The 21214-nt window shown below is 40.7% G+C and overlaps 2 protein-coding genes across 7 annotated transcripts in view; both read left to right on the top strand.

The window, feature by feature from the left end:
* Positions 1-6729, top strand: part of USP33 (ubiquitin specific peptidase 33) — a 35437-nt gene extending 28708 nt beyond the window's left edge. For all 4 annotated transcript variants that reach the window (XM_064719412.1, XM_064719413.1, XM_064719414.1 and 1 more), the window contains 4 exons: positions 728-836; positions 2439-2541; positions 3262-3330; positions 5531-6729. In XM_064719412.1, the coding sequence (XP_064575482.1) occupies positions 728-836; positions 2439-2541; positions 3262-3330; positions 5531-5688 (439 nt within the window). In that variant the 3' untranslated portion in view covers positions 5689-6729. The remainder of the gene's footprint in view (positions 1-727; positions 837-2438; positions 2542-3261; positions 3331-5530) is intronic.
* Positions 6730-17095: 10366 nt separating this feature from the next.
* The window catches only part of ZZZ3 (zinc finger ZZ-type containing 3), a 55361-nt gene continuing 51242 nt past the window's right edge, over positions 17096-21214 (top strand). For 2 of the 3 annotated variants that reach the window (XM_064720071.1, XM_064720074.1), the window contains exon 1: positions 17096-17202. The gene's annotated coding sequence lies outside the window, so the exon portion shown is untranslated. Of the gene's footprint in view, positions 17203-17602; positions 17649-21214 lie in introns of those variants that run through there. The other variant, XM_064720072.1, reaches the window with a different exon arrangement.

The following is a 21214-nucleotide window of genomic DNA, read 5'->3' on the forward strand; positions in this document are numbered from 1 at the left end:
GTTAATTTCCTGCCACCTGAATGATACATCTAAGGATTTGGGGAGTCTTTTATTGATGTTTTAAAGTTTTGGTGCACACAAGTAAAAAATAAAAACAATGGTATTTGCAGTTTATTTCCCTTTTCCTAGATGTACTGGATTTTTCTTCCATTATCCATTTTGTGTATGTAAAAATAGCCTTCAGAGGAGCAGTGCCCCTGCAGACTTCCATGGATATAATTTCACACAAGAAAAACTTGAGGGAAGGGTCAAGAATAACCTATTAAGAACAAGACTATAAATAAGTTTAGAGGCTGGGGTCAGGGAGGTCGGAAAGCTAGTGGAAGTCTGCAGTGGGATGGAGGAACATGTTTAAGACAGAATTGGCTGGAATTTCCATAGGTTGTTTCTTAGAATAGAATTAGAATCTTCTTTGGTAAAATCACACCTGGTGTATATTGAACAATACTTGCTCGCTGACATGTTTAACCATAGCAGCTCCTTCTGAAGTCTGTGATGAGTTTGAGATGGTTTGTACTGGCATGAGGCCATCAGAACTTGCAAGATGGTCTTAGGATGGAGAACAGAATATTACTAAGAAAATAAACTATGGCTTTTTGGCATCACTGTGACTGGCATGTGTCAGCCTTCTGTTCATACTGACGTTTGCCACGTCTGCAGGTGCTTGATCTTTTTACATGATGTTTTCCACAAGGCTGATTGTTTGGGTTTTTTACTTTTTCTGCAGATATGGAGGAGGACCAGCTGTTAACCATCTGTATGTTTGTCACACCTGCCAAATAGAGTCTGAAAGAATTGAAAAAAGAAGGAAAAATGAATTGGAAATGTTTATACGGGTAAAACAGAACACACTTATCCATTCTGCTACTGGCCAGCACCTGACACTCATGACTAGACCCAAGGGATTACTAGAATTGCACAAGGGATTCCTGTAACAAATGGACTTCATTAAATATCTCTATACCTATATAACACCCCCCTCTCTTAATGGCAGCAGTAGTGTTCTTGTGAAATCCCAGATAACTCTTAGGTGAAAATGTACTTAGAGAAAATTTTTCATGTATTTCTTAAATTGCTTTTTTATAGTATGGAAACAGCCATGTGAGCAGTTACACTGCCAGTGCTCTGTTCTGTGCAGCCTGATACAGTTTAAGTGTAATAATACTGTGCCAAGAAAAATGTAATGGAAATCATTAGTTCTAATTTTAAAGAAAAGGCATTAGAAATATAAACAAACGTAAGTGATTCAGAGTGAAGTAAATATGTTGGTATTGTAATGGATCTGTAAAATTAATATCAAGGAGCTACTATATTTTCCTTGGTTAGAGGATTGTGTGCTTGAGTCTGAATAGTAAAATAACTAGAGGTAATGATTTTGATGTTCCTAAACCAAAATGTGTTTTGAAGTTTTCAGTGAAAATAAGTGCAGAGATACTGGAGTTCCATTTCTGCTATCTCATGAAAGGAAGAAAAATGGAACTGACCCTGTTTTTTCAGTTCTGTTTGTCCTTTAATCACACTTCAGAGATTGTCATATTTTCCATGTTTTTCTAAAATTTTTAGGAATTTTCATTACTCTGGATTATCATGGGATAGAAATTATTATTCATGACATTGAGTCAACCCCATTTGCTTTAGCAGTCAGTGTCTTCCCAGTAAAAGCAGTGATTATATGTGCACTGTTGTGCAAGTATTGTTACTGGTTAGTACACAGAAAATTCTATTGTTCTCTATAAAGATGGCTTTAGGGAATGATTGCAACACTTACTCTTTATGAAACCTCAAGAAGTTGTGTTGATGCTTTAGGTTTATGACTTCAAAGGGGAAGTGTAGCTGTGTTATTACAGAGCTAAAAAGATAATGGTTTGAAGGTTTAAGTGACTTTTTGCTTGTTTCTTCATAATGATGTAAAAAGATCTGTAAGTCATGGAAAGTCCCAGTGTGTTAGTTCACTGTGCCTTGCTTGGAATTGTAGTGCCATCTGCTCAGAATACTTGAGGAAAAAGAAACACAGATGAATATACAGTTCATCACACAAAGAACTTTCCATAAAATTATGGAAGAAAATTTTCAAACCACTTTCATTTTACAAAAATAAAATCTCTGCTTTTTTGCGACTTGAAAGTTCAGCCTTCACAGTAATTATCTATTAGTGTTTGATGAGTAAGCACTTGTGCTTAAGAAGAACTTGTTGCTGCTTTTAGGAAATAAAAGTAATTTCTCAACAAAACAGTAAATCAGCTTTTAGTATGAAGGCTACCACCACTGCTTCAGAATCTCATCTCACCTGTTCACTAGGTGTTTACTTTTTTTATGGTCAGTGATTCTTTAAAATGTTCTGTTACAGTGTAATGGTATGGTGTTAGCACAGTTCAAAGAATTCAGTAGTTTAAAGAAATGAAAGGGCAGAAAACCAGATTTTTTTTTTCTCCCTGTAGCTTAATAGAGCATTCCAAGAAGAAGAATCTCCATCAACATTTTACTGCATCAGCATGCACTGGTTCAGAGAATGGGAAGGCTTTGTAAAGGGTAAAGACAGTGGTAAGTTGTCCCCCATTTCAAAATCTAGGTAATCTTCTGTTGTATTGTTGTTTGTCCCTGCTTTGGTAGAAAACTGTAGGAAGGACAGATAGCAAAGGCAAAGAAAGCTCCTAAACATCTAAGACACAGGTTTTATAGCATCCAGGTTACAGAACATAGGAAAATAATTTACAGCAATGGGATAAGGGGATGGTGTTGGGAGGAATGTTGCTTGTTTGCAGGATGTTTGCTTTTAGTGGCAGCAGGAAAATTGGCTCTAAGTACAGGAGGGAATGGATTTTGTTGTGCAAACTGATGGATGATGCTGCAGCTTCTGGAGGAAAGGTGACCTTGTCAAATGTAAACTCAGATAGCTCAGTAACAACTGTACTGATGTCAGTTTAGCTGACTTCAGATGCCTCTAAAGTTTTAAAATGGAGACTGATAAATTGTTCTACAATCTTATCAGAGTCTGCTCTGGGACACCTTTGGTAAGGGTAAGAATTAGGATTAATTTGTGTTTTATGTTGCTTGAAGACTTAACTGTAATCAGGAATGCTTTGGAAAACTTGCTCTTAATTAAAATGTGATTAGCTTTTAACAACTTAGAATGTACTGTTAAACTGTAGAAGAACAAGCAGTAAACAAATGATCTGTTTTTCCTTTCCTTTGCAAATAGAACCTCCAACCTGCTGTTTGTTTTCAGCTCTCCCAATTTTAATAATTTTTCTATTGCACTAGATCCTCCTGGCCCCATTGATAATGCTAAAATTGCAGTAACAAAATGTGGCAATGCTGTGCTGAAACAAGGTAGGTGTCCAATATTGCTGCAGCCTTATGCATTTGCTGGAAGTTTGGGAAATTTATGATTTTTTAAAATTTATTTATTGTTACAATAAAATGAATGGCAGTTTCTAATTAATCTGTGTTGTGCCCATTTTTGGGTAGTCATTTTATTCTTAAAATGAAGAATTACTATATGCAGTAGACTAATCCAAGTGCAGTTGAGAGTGTAGGAGGTGTTTCAGGAGTAACTTGAAAATGGAGAAAGTGTGCTTTGGCTTTGCATCACTTGGTTTGATGGGGGTTTTCTTAACAAAATTGGGAGACTGTTCTATATCTGTACATAGTTATTTGAATCTTGAAACCTAACTTGAATAGAAGAACATCTCACAGAGAGAGAAAAACCACTGTACATAAAGTCTGTTGCTCATTTTTCTGGAAGTCATTTCATACTGTACATTGCATGTTAGTGAAGTTTTTGCAGATATACAGATTTCTTCATTAATCTTCAGATTTAAATGCTCAATGTCATTTATTTGGAATTCATAGCTACAGAGGAAAACATTCTTATATGACCTGCTTTAGGAAGTCTTTAGACTTTCTAGGAAGCTTTAAATTTATTGCAGCTCAGCCTAAAAGAAGAATCTGCATCAATAAGATTAACATTTATTTAACTGGATTTTTTCCCAATTTTGCTTAATGCCTCAGCATACACTAGATATACCAATAAACCTACCATAAACCTCACCAACTATAGAATGTCAAAAGCTTATTTTAAAAACAATGAGTTTTGGGACTCATGAGTTTTTTAGTGCATTTTAATTATTTAATTAATTTAGTGAATTTGAAATGTAATTAAAATTGAAGCAAATTGGCCAGTTGTTGCTTTACTTTCAGCTACATTGGTACAAATTAGAGCTTGGGTAGAAATAAAGAGGAATAGGATGTATGAAATCTTTCTGATAACTTGTAAGAGGTGGGTATGTCCCTAAATAGGGTCCAGTACTACACATTTCTGTGATTCAGTGCCTGAGTTCACTGTGCCTGTTCAGTTTAACCTGACTGGCTGCAGTCTGGGTGAGTGAGTGAAGATCTACTCCTGTGCCTGCAGAGGTGGAGTTGTTCCTTGAGAGCCTGAAGGTAAAAGAGTAGAAATGAGGCATAACATCATTAGAACTGGCATGGGATCTGCATGGTGACTTCCAGAGGAAGCTTTGCATAGCTGAGTTTGTGTAGCTAAACAGACATGCAGCTCTTTGTACCCTTACAAAGCACCACTGCAGCAGGTGATGAGGACAGAGAAGTACAGGAGGTAGGAGGAGAAGTTTGTAGGGCTGACTTCCTTTTTTTAAAGTATGAGGGTGCTGAAACAAGCTTAACAGGACAAATTAATAATGTCTTATAAGGCTGTCAGGGGAAACTTGCTGTCAAGTAGGGTTTTGATTTGTTATAAGAAGAGAAGGCTTATTCTGGTAGAGCAGAAATGTGACCTCTCTGTGGGTTAATGTGAGGAAATCACTCAGTGACAGATCCTTGTATTGAAACCCAGAGGGGAGGTGTGCTGATGCATCTTGTCTTTGCCACTGGAAAAAGTTGTGGACAATCAGCAATGCTTGAGACAGGAGAGACTTCTAGCCAGAGCATGGACTCATAAGCACAGACTTTAACCAGTGAATGAAATCAGGCTGTGACCCATCAGTGCTACAGGAGCATTGCTGGAGCTCTTATTATCCTGATAATAGTCCTTTGTCTCTGAGAATTTCACTGTGCTTCTCATACTTTTATTCTTTACTATCAGTATTAATTTCTGTGATGAAGCAAGAATCTTGAGTCCTTGAACTTTACTGTGTAATTGATGTGATTGATGTCATTATAATAATATGAGTCATTGTTTCCTGAGTCCCAAGATTTACTGGCTGTGAGCTTGACTGGTGGATATTAGATAAGATATTTATCATAGAATTTTCATGTGTTTTCTGCAATTACTGCATAATTTAGAGCAGATAGTTGTAAGAATCAAGAAGTACAAAACTAACACAAAATAGGTAATTGGTTTTGGCAGCTGGTGCAAGATAAAGCAAAAATAAAGTTTATGGTGTTAAATTTGGATTTGAATGCTTACAGTTTTAAATTTTAATCTGGATTTTTTTTCTATTTTGTATCTGTTCTGGATTTAAATCATTAAAGAATTATTCTAAATAGTAATTAAATCTTAAATTTTTTTCAGGTGCAGATTCTGGACAAATATCAGAAGAAACATGGAATTTTCTTCAGTCAATATATGGTGGAGGTCCAGAGATTATACTCAGACCACCTGTTCCTCCAGTAGAACCTGATATATTGCAAACAGAAGAGAAGATTGAATTAGAAACTCATGGTCTGTAGCTATTGAGGAAAAGATGAACTTGTAAGGAATCCAGCTTCCTTACAAAATGCCCAAAACACATTCCTAAAAGTTTTATTCTCTTATGTCTGTTGGAGGCACAGCTCACTGGGCATTACATTAACTACAGAATAGTAAGTTGAAATATGTATTGCAATTTGTTTAAATAGCGACTGTTTCTCTGTTTTGGAAGGCATGTGGTTTGTACATTTTGGAATGTTTGGTCCATGGGAAAAATGTAGTTTCTGAATTTTTTGCTAAGACTCAAAATCCTATTATATCCTTAGACTTGAAAAACAGGGACAAATTTTAGAGATGTTCAGTAACCCTTCTGATTCCTGATTGGGCTTCTGATATCTACAAACTTTTGCCTGTCTTAATTGTACAGTCTTGACAAGCCTAGGTATGTGAGGAGTATATTTTAAATGGACTGAAATCAAACATAAAGAAAAAGGATTTTCATTTCCTAAATGCTCAGGAAAAAATTGTCTTTTACTTTGCACTGTAAGTATATGAAATGGGTAGTATATAACATCCAAATACTTCTTGTATTTGAGTGGCTCAAACATTAGGGTAGACTGAGTAATGGTTTAGTCAGCAAATGTCATAACTTATTACTACTAAATTTTACATCTTATTATAGTCTTCTGTAACTCTATAAACCTGGCTGGTGTCTTTAATAGTATATGTGGCAAAAAGATTTAGTCTTCTCTAGGGTAACATTTGAGAGCATGAAGTGTGAAATGTAAAATTATTATGGATATGAGTGATATAAATTTCAGAAAATTAAATTGTCTGGTCTCTTGAATTACATTCGTAAGCATTTATATTTGAAGGACTTTATTGTATTGTTAAGAATTTTCATTGGCATGATGACCTTTAATGTCAGGAGCTGGATAAAATGTATATATTGCAAAACTTTATTGAATGATTCATATTGGAATGCAGAATGACACTTGCTCATGTTTTTGCCTGATATTGTTACCAAATAAGCAGCATTATTCAAGACTGGATCAATAAAAAAACCAAAATTAACTGTGGAATAGGCGGGGGGAGCTTTCCTAGATGTTTTTCATTTATTATATAAATACAAAATCCTTTGAAGTAATGCTGTGGTACTGCTCTCACACCCATACAATTATATTTTTTGACCAAGTTTAGACAATGATGTTGACAATTGTAGTTCCAAAGTAAGAAAATGCTGACGTAACATTCCTCTGAATAATTCTATATGTACTTTAAAAACATACTGGTTTGTAGGACTTCATGCTATTCTAGTTCAAAAGCCATCCATCACAGCCCTAGAGAGAATATCCTCTAACAGTAAGTATTTGTAAATGTGATTTGATGTTAGTAGATAAAGCAACTTGAAGCTAATATCACATTACTCCTGTAAAGCATCAAGTGCTTACTGCTGACTTGTGTTACTGATTAAGGTAAAGTTAACTTGCTTATGGACAAGACATTAATAACTTGCTGATGTTGGCCTGTGAGCTACTGTCTGATTTCAAGTATTTTTTTTCCTTTTTTGTTTATTTTTTTTTTTTTGCTAAATTCTTTGATTTAAGGTTCTTTAACATACTAAAGATAAAGACCAATGAATAGAAGAATTTTACCTACACAACGTTCTAAATTGGAAACTCGGGAACTATTTCTCTGGTTAAAGCACAGTACAGTGATCAAGTTCACAAATTTATTCAGTGTTTTCATTAATAGTGCATGGTAGAACAGACTGGCTTTGTAAAATTTGTTAGGGAAAAATGGATTGAGTGTTAGGGGCATCAGCTTGTCAGGGAATGAAGCAGTTCTGTGCTGAGTATTCTGAACATTACAGCAGATCAGACTAAGACTTAAGACCCAGTGATACCAAAACAAAACCTGTTCTGGGTAATAGTAACAAAAGCATCAGATGTGAGGCACAGGAGGTAATTATTCTGCTCTACTTGGCGCTGTGCTTGGTTTGAGATCTCATCTGTACTGTTCCCAGTTTTGAATGCTATATGATGATAAATACAAGTTGAGATTATTTAAGGGAAAAGCAACAAGACTCAGTGTTGAAAAAGAAGTCGTTTTCTCCCTTAAAAGAATGCTGAAAATGCAAGACTTCCAATGTGTAAATAATTGCTGGTTAATACTGAACAGTTTTTTTCTGAGATAAGCAGAGATATTTGCCTCAGTTTTAGCAGCAGGGACATGTGCTGGGTTTAGGAAGCTGATTTCAGGAATCTGGGAGTCTTCTAGTTGGTCTTTGCTTCTGAGTGTCTGACCATAGTCAGACATAATCTGTGATGCATACAGATCAGTAAGGAGACTTTTTACAGCAGCAGAGTTTGTGAAATGCCTTTGTTACTGTGGAAAAAGGCATCTCCCCACTGGAACTCTGTCATACTCAGAAAAAACCAAACCCCTGTGTTTGCAGAGATAAATAGATGTGTTTTAGGACAGTTCCAAAGGGAAGACTCTCTTGCTTTCAGCCCTTTGAGAGCTCTGCAAGGGGTATTATGTCACAGAAATGGAAGTAGTCTTTTCAAGGAAGGCAGTGTGGGAGAACTCCAGATGGATGGTCTGTGTACGCTGGAGGGAAGGCCATAATTCAGAGAATAGGTAAAGGAGAGGCCTTTACTGGGAAAAGCCTACTGTCATGATTCATAGCAAAGAAAGAATGCATCTCAGGAAGAGTCTGTGGAAATTATTTTTTTTCCATAAGCCTTTCACCAGACTATTTGGATTCTTTGTTCATTTGTTTCAAGTTGAGGAAACACAGCAATGTGTTTGTGTGCCAGAGAAAGTGTCACTTCAAGAAGAGAAAAATCCAGTGGACTCCTTGTTTTAGGCCTGGAAATCTAGATATGAGCTGTTAAAAGCCTGCAGTTCAGTGTGGTAACTTGAATCCTCTCTTCTGGGGAAAACTGTGGTGGGTGTCAGCGACTTAGCAGCTCAAAGCTTGATTTCTCTGAATTTCTGAAGGTTTATTGCAAGCAATATAACTAATTGTTCATCTGAAAACCTAACATTGAGGAGACTGCTTCAGATACTGTGTGATGTGGCTGAACAGTGTAATTGGAGGGAAAAAGAATAGCAGAAGAGCTGAATTACTCAGTAGTAAAGTAAGGCAGTTTTGTAATGTGTTTCAAAGGTGAGAGCTACGTTGTCTGGCTGCTGGATGATTAAACTGAGGAGTCCAGAAAGGTGTTTTGTTTCTGCAGGGATCATCCAAGCTGGTCCTGTGTACAGGGATACACATATACTTAGGTCTATTAATATAATTATATTATATATACATATATAAAAGTTATGTGTATGTATATAAACGTGTATAAAAATGCACAACATCTACTTCTCCAGTATCTTAATTGAACTAGAGTCACTACAGTCATTCTTTTGGGGTTTGTGCTGGAATAGTGACCTCGAGTAGCTACATTTGGTAAGGGTTGCTTGGTTTACACTCAGTTCACTGCTGTAGTGGATGTCAGCCCTCCCATCAGTAATGGCTTGTTTCAAGAGAAGATAAAAAAGCATAAAATGTTAGAAATGTGTTTGGCTATATTATAATGTGGATGAAGAGGTTTTCATTTGTGAAGCAAAAGTTCAATATGCCCACAGTTCAATAGTCCTGAATTTTTCTTATGAAATCTAATGTAATTTGATATGCTATGCTAATGCATTATTTAAGAATTCTTCTCAGATTCAGAACTTACATAGTGACTGAGTTTTTCCAGCACTATACATCCTACTTTTCCTAAAGCAGAAGGCATTTATTTTTGATGATACTGCTAACATTTGACTTTTTTTTTTTTTTTAGTACCCCATTACTCATAAGTTCCTTTAGAAAAGCAAGCCTGGGATTTGTAAATTTTATTGAAAAACTTAGATATTATCTGCTTAAAAGGGACCAAGTGCTTTCTTCATATCTGCCATACAACTGTTTTACTGTATTATACTGAACTAAGAAAATTCTATTTCGTTTATTCCTTTTGAATTCCCTATATACATCTGGCTTAGTGCAGTCTAAGCAGTTTTCTCACTGAAAACCTTTCAGTCTTCATTTTGCCCAGGAAATGAGTAAAACAACTAGGCTTTCTCATTCTTCCTAACAGATGGCTTTTCTGGCTTCCCTCTATACTTAAGCCATCCAGAGCTGACAGTTAATAGCAGGAAGCAAAATGAGACTTCTGGGTTTCTGAAGTGTGACAGAGAAAGACAAACCACTTTTAGTGTTAATTCACAGAAATTAATCCAGTTACAAACAAACTTGGTTTATATTAGCCTTCAGAATCTTAGGAGATTAGAAAATAGCCTTGTTCAGTAAAATTTTAGAAGTGCTATTCTCACTAACAATGAAAGCTGTAACTTGTTTTCTTGAATATGTTCTAGTATATAAATATTACATATATATCTCTGTTTAAAACATATGTCTTGTCTTAGGGTAAGCTTCAGGCTAGCTTTAAGCCATTCAACAAGGTGACAAGTCTGCTTCTCCATAGAAACCAGTGAACACTGCCACAGCAAGATAAAATATGCTTCTGCATCTCATGTTACACTTTTGCTTACAATGGCAGAGTCGTGGTTTTTGCAGAAAGTTGGAATTATTTCTTCTATCTCAGAACTTTTCTCTCTTCTGTGTGTCAGCTCAGGCATGCAGCTAGAAAAAGAAAGTCCATTTGTGAGAAACACATCACTGAAATGTCCAGTAGGTTTTCTGCACCTGGACTGATAGAGGTACAACATGCAAAGCCACTCGATGGCAAGTTTCCACATAGGCTGCACATGGGTGTGTGTGTGGGCTTTAAAAAATGCAGTAAGAACTTGATCACTGAAATAGGATGTTAATAAGATGAATAAGCAAGTAAATTCATTCTCTGTTCTGACTTGTTCAAGATTGAGTTGATTAGTTAAAACTTCAACTTCTGATTGTTGAATGGACATGTAAAAATACAGCTGACACTTGACTGGCTGATTTATATACAAGTATAAAATGAACCATCAGTAAAAAAGTAAAGCTGGCATAATAGGAATACACTGGTTTGTTATGCAGTTTTGAGATGCCTTTATGCAATGGTAGTGAATCTTAAAGCACATTTCTTCCTAGTCATTGGGAGCATGGGAGGTACAAAAGTAAAGGAGTCATCTTCCACAAAATATTTTCATAACACAAATCAAGTTGAGAAGATTTCATTTCCAGATAGGTTCCTCCTTCCTCACTTGGAGATCACAAACAATTTGTTATACATAAAAAAAAATCGTAAGATCTGGTTTTGGAATAACTTAGCACATGAGAAAGTAAATCTAAAAGTACTTTTTTGAGAAGAACAAAGAGGGCAGAAGAGAGGAGGCATTTGATTCATAGGTGTAGGAAAAAAGCTTAGAATAAATTGTCAGCTGCCAGAAATGAAAAATAAGAATTTTTGTTTCATATCTCACAGGATACAGCCAAGAGCTTTTCATGTTTATTGTTCATTAATAGTTTTGCTCAGAAATGAATATTTTTCTAGGTGACTAATTTTTTTCTGTCTGGTGTGTTTAATGTTAAACATGCTAAACATGTTAAACCTTATAAAAAAAGATGTCCTGGTTACCATGGGGATACACTGCTTTTTTTTCCCCACCTCCCCTGGGTGTCTGTTAAAATGCCAAACCCAAATGAACATGCAGCACTTGCTCACACTGTGAATGCATGTTTGTTTCCACCACTGCACACTGTGTCTCTTCAGCACCAGAAGTAAGGTTTCTCTGAGATTTTCATTTATTACAAAAGAAATGCACTCATGCATGCCAAAGTGCTAATGAACTGGCAGCTACTAATTCACTTAGACAGTATTTTCAATTTAGTGTTTCATGTACTACCAAGGCTTACAATTTAACTGTAGAGGCAAGAAATAAAACATGTATTAGCCATGAACTCTTGAGTGCCCTGTCTTCTGAATGAATTTTTAGTAAGGGAAATATGCTCTCTTTTAACTCGTTTGCTTGTAGTATAATTAATTTGCTGTCCAACCAAGCAGGGTAGTGGAGATAATCTGTCTTTTGAACTTGATTAGTAGGAATCTGAGCTTCCTCTGTGACCTTACCTTAGCACACTCAAGCGCAGAGACTGGTCTTGCTAAGCTCTTTCTGTAGGTGTTGGAAAAGGCTCAGGTGATAGAGGGAGTCTCTGTGCTTCTGCTCTGCCTTTAAGTTAAATCTGAAAAGGGTCTGCTGTCATTCTGGATTTGAGCCCTGAACAGGAATCTCTTCTTAAACTGTCAGTGGTGCTGGGGTTCACTCCTATGTGATGGCAATTTGTTTGAAATTTTATTTAAATCTTTCACATCCTGTATGCGAGGGCCCAATTCACAAGCTTGTCACTGAAAAGCTTTTCTGTTTGGAGGAAAGGGGCCTAAAGGCTAGGCAGAAAGTGTGCCAGGTCTATTTATTTATTTATTTTATTTAGACACTTCTGTCTTACTTGAAAACTGCTAATTTAATGTTTTTCTGACATTGAACATTCTACATACTGTTTAGAGCAACAACAGAGCCCTTTATTGTGTTGTAAGACCTGAAGGAATATTAAGGTAGCCAAAATAGTAACAGGCATCTTCTGTGACCTGATGCACCTTCATGTAGGTTATGCATAATTCAAAACATTAATGCAGAGCCACTATTACCTGAGAGTGCTCCCAAACATGTAACAAAGGGATGTTCCTGTAGGAGAGAGGAAAGATAAAAGGGATTGTTTGGACAGGAGTTGATAACATCTGTAAGGACTAAAACTCCCTGACAAAACTCACTCCGAGTCTGTGTTGATGGGGATGCTCCAGGGAGGTACATGGAGGTGATGTGGGCTTCAGGCAAAACCACTGTGTCTGTGCAGGTCCAGCTCACCCTCTCATCCTGTTTAGTCAAAACTTCCCTGATTCACGCAAGTAAAATGGCCCAGAACATGGGACTCTCTGGATTGTTGTTTTCTTGAAGCCCGAGTCACATTTCAGACACTACAATAATAACATGCTCGAAGAAACTGCAGTGAAGCAAATTAAAAAAGATACAGTTGGTTGAAAAAGGTAGCAATATTTCTATTTTGAAATATAAAAACCCACTCTTGAGTAGTAAAAACTAAGAAGAATAATACATTCTGAAAAACAAAGATCTTCTTTTTGGTGTGCAGCTTTTATGTTTATTGGGTTGCAATCTAGAAGGTTTTTTTAATAATGCACTACAATCTTGCTGTCATTTCATATCGACCTGACATTGAAGCCTCTACTGAAATTAGAAAAAGCCATTTAAATGGGAATACCTCATATGTGAGGGGTATTTATGCATAGTACTCAATATAGTCTAATGAATTCAGTTATTAAAAACAAGTATTGGATTACTTCACTGCAGCTTCTCAGACCAATTTGAATTAGATTGTCTCTACTTTAAATATACAGACAGAAAATGTGAATAATAACTTCCAAAATTCAGTTAACTTCTGTGATTGGTAACTTGCTTTTTCAACATGGAATATGACTAATTTCAGTAACTAAAGTAAAATCTGCAATAATCTGTGTGGGTTGCAAGACTCCTGAATTGTGTAATGTACTTACCCTTTATCAGTGACTGGAGATAGTTCTCTTTAACTAGGAGCTGAAATTTTATTTCCCCCTACCTTGTTCCTACCCCCCAAAAAAAGGCATAAAACGCAGGCATTCCACACTTAAATGCATCAGTGGAGTATGTCTTCAGGCAGAATAGTTCTTAAAGGTCAGACACAAACCAGAATTGTTTCTCTAAAGGATTTTGCTTCGGGTAGAACCAGTGGAAACATTTCACTGAGGGCAATCTAGCCTTTCTCATATTTATTCTTTATATATGGCAGCTTTAATGGGGAAAAAAAATCAGAATGTGGAGGTCTCCAGAGAACAGAGCAGGCAGAACTGAGCAAAACAGAGGACCTATAACAATATTACATGATTGTGTAAGGATGTGTCATGTATTCAAGCAGAAAATTGTTTAAACTCTGCTAATTTTTTTTTGTTTCCTTTTGTCTCATCAAAAACTATCCTTCAATAACTTTATCTTCTGTAACTATCTACAAGAATGCAAGTACTTTTTCTTCTCTTTCTCCAAAGTGCCACCCCTAATGTACCTCCAGACAAAATTATTGAGGTGATGAAGTAATTAATGGAGAGGTGTCTAAGTGTTGTGCTGAGCCAGCCCTCATCCAGTCCAGGACGCTTTATTAGGTTTGGGCCATGGAAGTTGACCCAACAGAACCTAATCTGGCTTTAGGAAAATTCTCCCTGTCCAAGGCTTGAGTCAGATGAAATAAGCCTCTGGAGCTGAACTGAGCCATAATCTCCCTTGTCCTGTGTGCCCTCTTGAAGAGCCAGTGTAGCTGCAGAGCTGTAGCCAAGGACATAAGCCCCGTTGGAGCAGAGCTGGGGCAGGAACCAGTAATAGCTTGTTAATGCTCTTTGGAGGGCACGGGGGAAAGAGCAGAGCAGCTGTCAGAACTAACCTAGATGTCCTTAGGCTCAGCTTCTCAATTGTGCTGAGTTCCAACGAGTGGGTTTCATTAATCTTTTATCAGGAAAAAGAAATCACATATGATTTGCTCTAATAATAGGAGAAGCAATTAAGCAATTTCAGGGATTGAGATGGGTGGGAACAGTGATGTTGCTGCTGAAAGCAGGAGCTGTGTCACAGCTTCATCAAAGCTGGAACTTGTAATGTTGGCAACTCTCCATGCACAAACGTGAGCTGAGGCATCCCACAAACATGGAGGGATATAAAGCTTCTGCTCTTGTAGAAAATGCTTCTTTGGGAGGGGTCTGATCCATTAATTTATAGCTTGTCCCATTGTAACTTGATGAAAAGTTGTCATTAACACAATTATCCCCTGATCAGAATAGGGGGTGGCTTTGTTGTGCTTTGGGTTTTGTGGTTTGGGATTTTTTTCCCACTACCAACATCGATGAAGCCTGAGAATTTGTTATTGCCTTATAAATGAGTAATACGTAAGGCTGCCCATAATAAATGCAGTACCAGTTACTGGTACAAGATAGGTGCTGTAGCACAGAGGAAGCTGCAGCCACAAGAACTGGAGAGGTGACATAGTTTGGGTAGAGTATATGAGGAACAAGGGACACCAACTGGAAGTGAAAATGTGTTGGAGAAAGCAGTGTGATGCTGCTAGGCAGGAGTATATTCCTTTACACTTAGGAATTATTTCAGAGCTGCTGTAGGATACTGAAGGGAAGGGGCTGCAGGGTAGCACGAGCGGGCGAAAAAGATTTTGAACTGTGGGGAGATCCCAGTAGATGTAGAGCCTGAGGCAGCTTCAAACAAAGCAGGTTTCTCCAGGTTTTAATGTAAATTCTTTTGGGTGGAGGTGTTAGTGAACCAGATCTCAGGCATTTCTACACATGGGCTGCTTTCTCTTCTTTGCATATTGTTAATTTTCCTCTGGAAGATTAACAGAGCCAAACTACACAGTAGGTACACAATGGCTGGATTAAATCCAGGGAAAAGCAGGGAGGGTGCAGAGGTGGGGCAAGAGCCTGAGGAGTATCCCTTTCATTAGCAGGAACCATGACCTCAAACATCACACCATTAGCAGGTTAGCAGGTCTTTGTTAACCTTCCAGCACTAGGCATCCCTGCTTCTTAGGCAAGATGGCAGACCCAATATTTAAGTGTGAATTGAAGGCTAATCCTGGTGTAGGGTGTGGTTACAGGATAGTCGGACTGGTTTAATCCTATTGCCAGAAAGCTACTGGTGCCAAAGGAGGATTGCCTGGTTCCTTGCCTCTACTGGCAGCACTCCCTCCCCCATCTCTCATGCCGGCTCTTGTCACCCCTGTGGTGTGCAGTTTAATTTCTAGATGAAGACGAACACACCAGAAACAGGAACAGATTCTTGGTGGTTTAGGAATTCCAGCTGGTTTAGCGTGTGTGTAGATGAGCAGCAGAGTGGGCAGGAGGAAGGACTGTGGGGCAGGGACGGGGGAAGTGCTGCCTCCCGTGTCAGCAGCCCCTGGAGTCCGTCAGGTCTGCTGCTCAACTGCGTCTTTGCAGGGCCACGGGAATCTGAAAAAAACCCCACCATCAAAACACCCAATCGATTTTACTGAGAAGCAGCTGAGCAGAAGCCTCAGTTCTCCTGTGGAAGCACTAAGGCTTGTCTGCAATGCAATAATATCCTCAGCCATTGCAGCTGTTCAGCTAAGTGAGCATATTTCTAAATGGATTGCGAGGCAGAGCGCTTTGGTGCACACAGGTGCTCCTGCTCGGGCACATGCACAGCAGGGCTGCGAGAGCAGCACAGAATCGAGAGAAAATTCCCTCTCTCTCTTGTGGGATTTCTGTTGGTTTGAATTTGATCACAGAAGACTTCCAAGTCAGCAAGATGTAGGGGAAAGTGAGAACTGCTTGGGAGGCTGGAAAAAGCTGCTGAGGTTTTTCTGCAGACTCTGCAGAAGGAATGTCTGTATGGCTAGACTTGCAATTTGGATAAGTAGGATTTTATTAAATGTGCTTTCTTTACAAAAGTATCTATCATTTGAATACAGTCACTAGCTACCTTTAAAAGCAACTGAAAATATTCTGCAATACTTAACTGTTACAGACAACTGTTTTACCTAAGGATTCTCCAGCAATCTAGAAATGTTAATTATTAAGAGAAAGTTTTTTTTTAATTTAATTAGCATTTAACAGAAAACGGGAGTCTGTGTTTCTTGTCTACACAAAACTCTTCCAAATGCATTTTAACTGTGGTGTTTCAGGAAAAAAGCAATGAGAAGTTCAAGAATAGTCAGAGACAGTAGTTTTGTTGTCTCTGTAGGAGTACAGGTAAATGATGTATTAGAGCAGGCTGTGGGCGGTAGGCAGTAGTAACTCTTGGTGATCGCACACCGGTGGGCTGAGAACCAAGCAGCACTACAGGAAGAAATTTGAAAGCACAATCGATTAATATTTAGTCATAACCCAGAGGGCTGGAGTACCCCACGGAGCCGGTTCTTGCGGCACAGCTTGAGCTCAGTCGGGACACCGTGGTGGAAATTATTTCGGAGCTGCGAACCGAGCAGCCCCGCTTTGGGGGCACGAAGCTTGCACTGGGGGCAGGATCAGCTCCAGCGAGCCAGCGCTGCCCCCGAGCCGCGCTCCCCGTCCCGGCAGCCCTGGAGCGTTCCCGCGCCGCCGGCGGCCGTGCCGGGGCGCCCGGAGCCGCCCGCCGTCCCGCTGCCGCCGCCCGCGCGGGCGGAGCTGTCCCCGTCTCTCGGGCCGCCCCGGCAGACAGACAGACACACACACAGACAGACAGACACCTGCCCGGCCGCGCCGCGCTCCCGGCCCGCGCCGCCGCCGCGCTCCGCCGGCAGGGGGAGCTGCAGGGAGCGGGTCCCGCCGCAGCGCGGGGGGGAGGGGAAGGAAGCGGAAGGAGCCGCCGCCGCGCTGAGGGGAGCAGGCGCTGTGCGGAGCCGCCGCCTGGTGCGGGCGGCACGGAGGGAGCGAGCGGGGCTGCGCGGCCCGGCCGCGCCGAGGAACGGGCGCCAGGTGAGGGCCCGGCCCGGCCCCGGGGGAAGGGGCGGGGGGGGCCCCGGGCGGCGGCGAGTTCGGAACCCGCGCGGGGAGGGGGAAGGAGGAGGAGGGAGCGAGCGGGGGAAGCCCCCACGTGACCAGCGCGTGCGGGGAGGAGGTGGCGGCTCGCGCGCCCCGTTCGAATCAGCTGGCCCGCGGTGGCGCCTCCTGCGCGTGCGCGGCGGCCCCGCCTCCCCCCCGGCTTTACGTGTGCGCGCGCCCGGCGCGGCGGCCCCGGGGCACGTGCGCGGCGCCGCGGCCGCCATGTTGTGTCTGAGCCGCGCGCGGGCACGGTGCGCGCGGGGCGGGAGGCGGGGGCAGGGGCGGGCGGGGAAGGAAGGCAGGCGGGAAGTCTCGCGAGGTCGCGCGGCTCCCGCGGGAGCGGGCCGGGTGCGGGATGGCGGCGGCGCTGGGCGCGCTGGGTAATGGTACCGGGCCGGGGGCGGGACCGGGACCCGCCGCCCCTCCCGCCGCGGAACGGGCGCTCGGGAGCGGGCGGGGCGCGCGCCCCGGGGAGCGCCACTGGCTCCGCGCCGCCGCCTCCTCCCCCCGCCCCGGCCCTGCCCCGCCTCACCTCACATCACCCCGTGCCTGCCCCGCGGCCGCCCCCCCTTCCCTCCCCCGCTCGGGCTCTCCCCGTCCCGCCGCTTCCCCCGCGCTGCTCCGTCCCCGAGGCCCGCCAGCCGCGGGTCCCACAGAGCTCCTCGGGTCTCCCCCGCCGTGCCACCCCCGCAGCGGCTGTCCCCGAGCTCCCCGCGCTGTCCCTGCCGTGCCCGATCCTGGCTGCCGGCCCCTGTTCACAGCCGGGGCTCCCGGGCCCTTCCTCGGCCACCCCGCGGCCCCGGGCCCCCGGCGGTGTCCCCGCCGGCTCGGCCTGCCCTGCGTCCCTGCCCCGCAGCCCCTGCCCCGGCTGTGCCCCCGCTCCCGGCCGGGTTCTCCTGGGCAGCCCAAGCGGTGCCTGCCCCGCAGGGACACAGAGCTCCGAAAGAGAGCTCTTGAACATCCCAAGTCTGCTCTAGATGGAGGCTTTGATATATGTCCCGTTACAGCACAAACTTGTAACATGCAGTTCTGTTTTCTCTTGTGTTTAGAAAAAATTATTCCAGTCATATCCAAGTGTCCCAGCTCAGCAATATTCCCTTTGTCTCCTAATCCTGATCTCTTTTAAGGGAGAGCATATGGTTCTTCTTCTTCCTTATGGTGTTTTGTATTCTGTCCTTGTTTTTATCCAGTAACGTTGGCAGGTTTTGTAGTCTTGGAGTATTTTACTAATCTGGTTCTAGGCTAACACATAACAGAGGCTAAATTTTTTTAAAGGATATATTTTTGAGGCTTTGATGCTCCAAATTTTATTTTGTAAATATGCTTCCAGTTATCATTAAAAAAAACTAGTAGTTCTTCCATGGTTGTACATATATTTGCATGTTTCCATTGGTACTGTCATTATACTGTACTAATCACTACATAGTGATTGTTTACTGAGGCTTTTAAGTGAAGCTCTGCATGTACCTTGTATTTTACATTAAATGCTGACTTGTGCAACCTCTTAAGAACATGCTTTTTGGGTGTATTTCTAACCTGTGGTTGGATACTAGCTTCCCATGCTAGCTGCTCCAAGGATTGGTCATTAGTAGGAACTGGTAGGTTTGGGCTTAGGAAAATTTGATTCTTTACATAAGCAAGTGTAACTTCTGAGAAAAGAAGTTGACAAGGTGCTGTTGTAGTTTGTTTTCAAGCATCTTTTAATCTTACTGTACTGTCTTTTGCATTAATAGTAGTAATACTTGCTTAATCACAAGTGGGAAAATCATGGTATGTGTTAAACAGCAGCAGAGAAAAATGCATCTCTCTAAAGACTATGTGGGAAAAATGTTCAAAAAAACCCCTGTCATCTGAAAATTGTCACTCAAGTGAAGAAACTTCCCATTACCTTAGAAGGGCTTAGCAGTTAAGTCAGTTTGACATGTGACTTCTAGCAAGTCATTAAGAACCTAAAAAACTTTGCTTTCAGGCTTTTTCCAGCACTGTCAGGTTTATTCCACAGAAAAATTCTCTGCTTTGAATGTACAGGCTCGAATTTAAAGGCTTTTTGTGAGGAGTGTTATGCAGTGCAAACGTGTGTGTCAGTAAGGAGCAGCAGTGAATGACCTTACATTGAAATGCTGCTGATCATTTCTGTTTCTGGTGTTTAGTCTGTCATAGGCAGTTGTTGCAATTCTCAGTTGTACCACTGTTAAGTGAAATGATTTTTCCTTTGCCTTGCATACTCCAAGTGTAAGATTGCTAAGTGAGAGGCTATATTAAATAGCTTCATTATTGAGGTATTTAGTGATGGAGCTCAATCATGTGTCTTGTCTCATCACTTTTAACATTTCTGGAAAAAGAGAAATAGCAAATGGGATTCTTTGCCTTGATGTTATTATGGATTTAATGTGCAAAAATAACGAGATCTTTATTTCACAGAATTTGGGAATGTGTCCTAATAAGGGCTTTTGTTCTACAGCTGAGCAGCATGTGACTGCTCTGATGTTTATCAGTGTTTCTAACATACTTGTGTAGTGAGATTACATAGTGAGATATGCTGTCCTTAGTCTCCTACAGAATGAAGGCTTTACACTCACAGCATTTCCAGGAGATTAAAGTTATTGAGGTTTTTTTTGGTTGCTTGCTTGGGTTTTTTGGTCCATTTGTCTGTGACTGGTTCTTCCAGATCATTTTAGGTACTTAGGTTGACTTCTGATCAATAATAGTTGTGTGGTTGATACAAAGTGGAAAGACTTATACTCTGCTCTTTTACCATAAGGGAAATAAGAAATGTGTTTCTTAACATTTCTAAAAGTACTGAGGAAGCTGGAACAGAAGTCTTTGCAGTCTGCCCTGCTTCCAGTTGTGCCTTTTTTCTTGTTTTGTTTTGGGTGTTTTTTCTTCTTTTAAATTATCTTTCACATTTCCCAACCCCTCTTTAAGATGTCTAAGACTAATCTATTGAGGTTTGCTTTGTTTTGGTTTTCCCAAAGTCTTTGCATTGTGTGGGAACTGATGATTTAGATCTCTCTGGTCATAAGGAACCAAATTTGCAAGAGAGAATTTATTCATCAAGTATTTGGCACTTGCATCCATATATAGAGATTGCACTCACAGTTCTAGAAATGCAGTACTGTAGGACCTATCGTTCCCTTTCTCTCAGGTTGGATTAAAACAAATTGTATTATTCCAGACAGATATTTGTAGACCTTGTCCTTAAAAACCTTGAAGAAGAAAATTTCTGTCGATTCTGTAGGCGTGAGTAAAGTTGCAGAAACTGAGAAACTTTCTCACTTATGTAGTGAAGCTTTTTTTTTAAAGTTTCCAAATTAAGTGTTCTTTGCTGTAAGTCATGCTGCTCCTGATAAGAATTTGCTCCTGGTAAATTTTACTCTAACACTTAAGGGTACATTGTTCCAGTTTTAAGAACACTGTAAACATGGGTTGTGGTTGAAAAACTGCTGTGGTTGTAAAAGAACCATGGTAGTTGCAGTTTTCTGAAAACCTTCCTTCTGTTTGAGTAACTCTTATAGACACTTCAGAAGTGCAGAGCTGAACATTGAATGCTGTGTTCTTATTGGACACTTGTGTTCCAAACAAAAGGACCTTTAAAAATATTCCCTTATGGAGTGCAGCTTTGGAATCAAAATACTTAGGGTTTGTAGGTTGATTTATATGGCTTGTGTTCAAAATTTGAGTATTAACAGTTTGCATTTAATTGCTTTCCCTTATACAGACAATTGGTTGTATCTTCTGTCCAAAAGCTTAGTAGCTTAACTTACAATAACTGTTCCTTAGAGTTACTTCAGTGTTTTGTTGCTTATAATGAATTCAGTGAAACACAGACAAACATAAAGCTCAGTGAGTCCAATCCCCTGCCCTTGGAAGCACCCTGGGATCCTTCCCTCTGATGGCAGAGCTCCTCCTTGTGTTGCTCCATCTCTCCCCCCATGGTAAAGTTTTA

Source organism: Zonotrichia leucophrys, chromosome 8 (assembly GCF_028769735.1).
Source record: "Zonotrichia leucophrys gambelii isolate GWCS_2022_RI chromosome 8, RI_Zleu_2.0, whole genome shotgun sequence".
Taxonomy (NCBI): Eukaryota; Metazoa; Chordata; class Aves; order Passeriformes; family Passerellidae; genus Zonotrichia; species Zonotrichia leucophrys.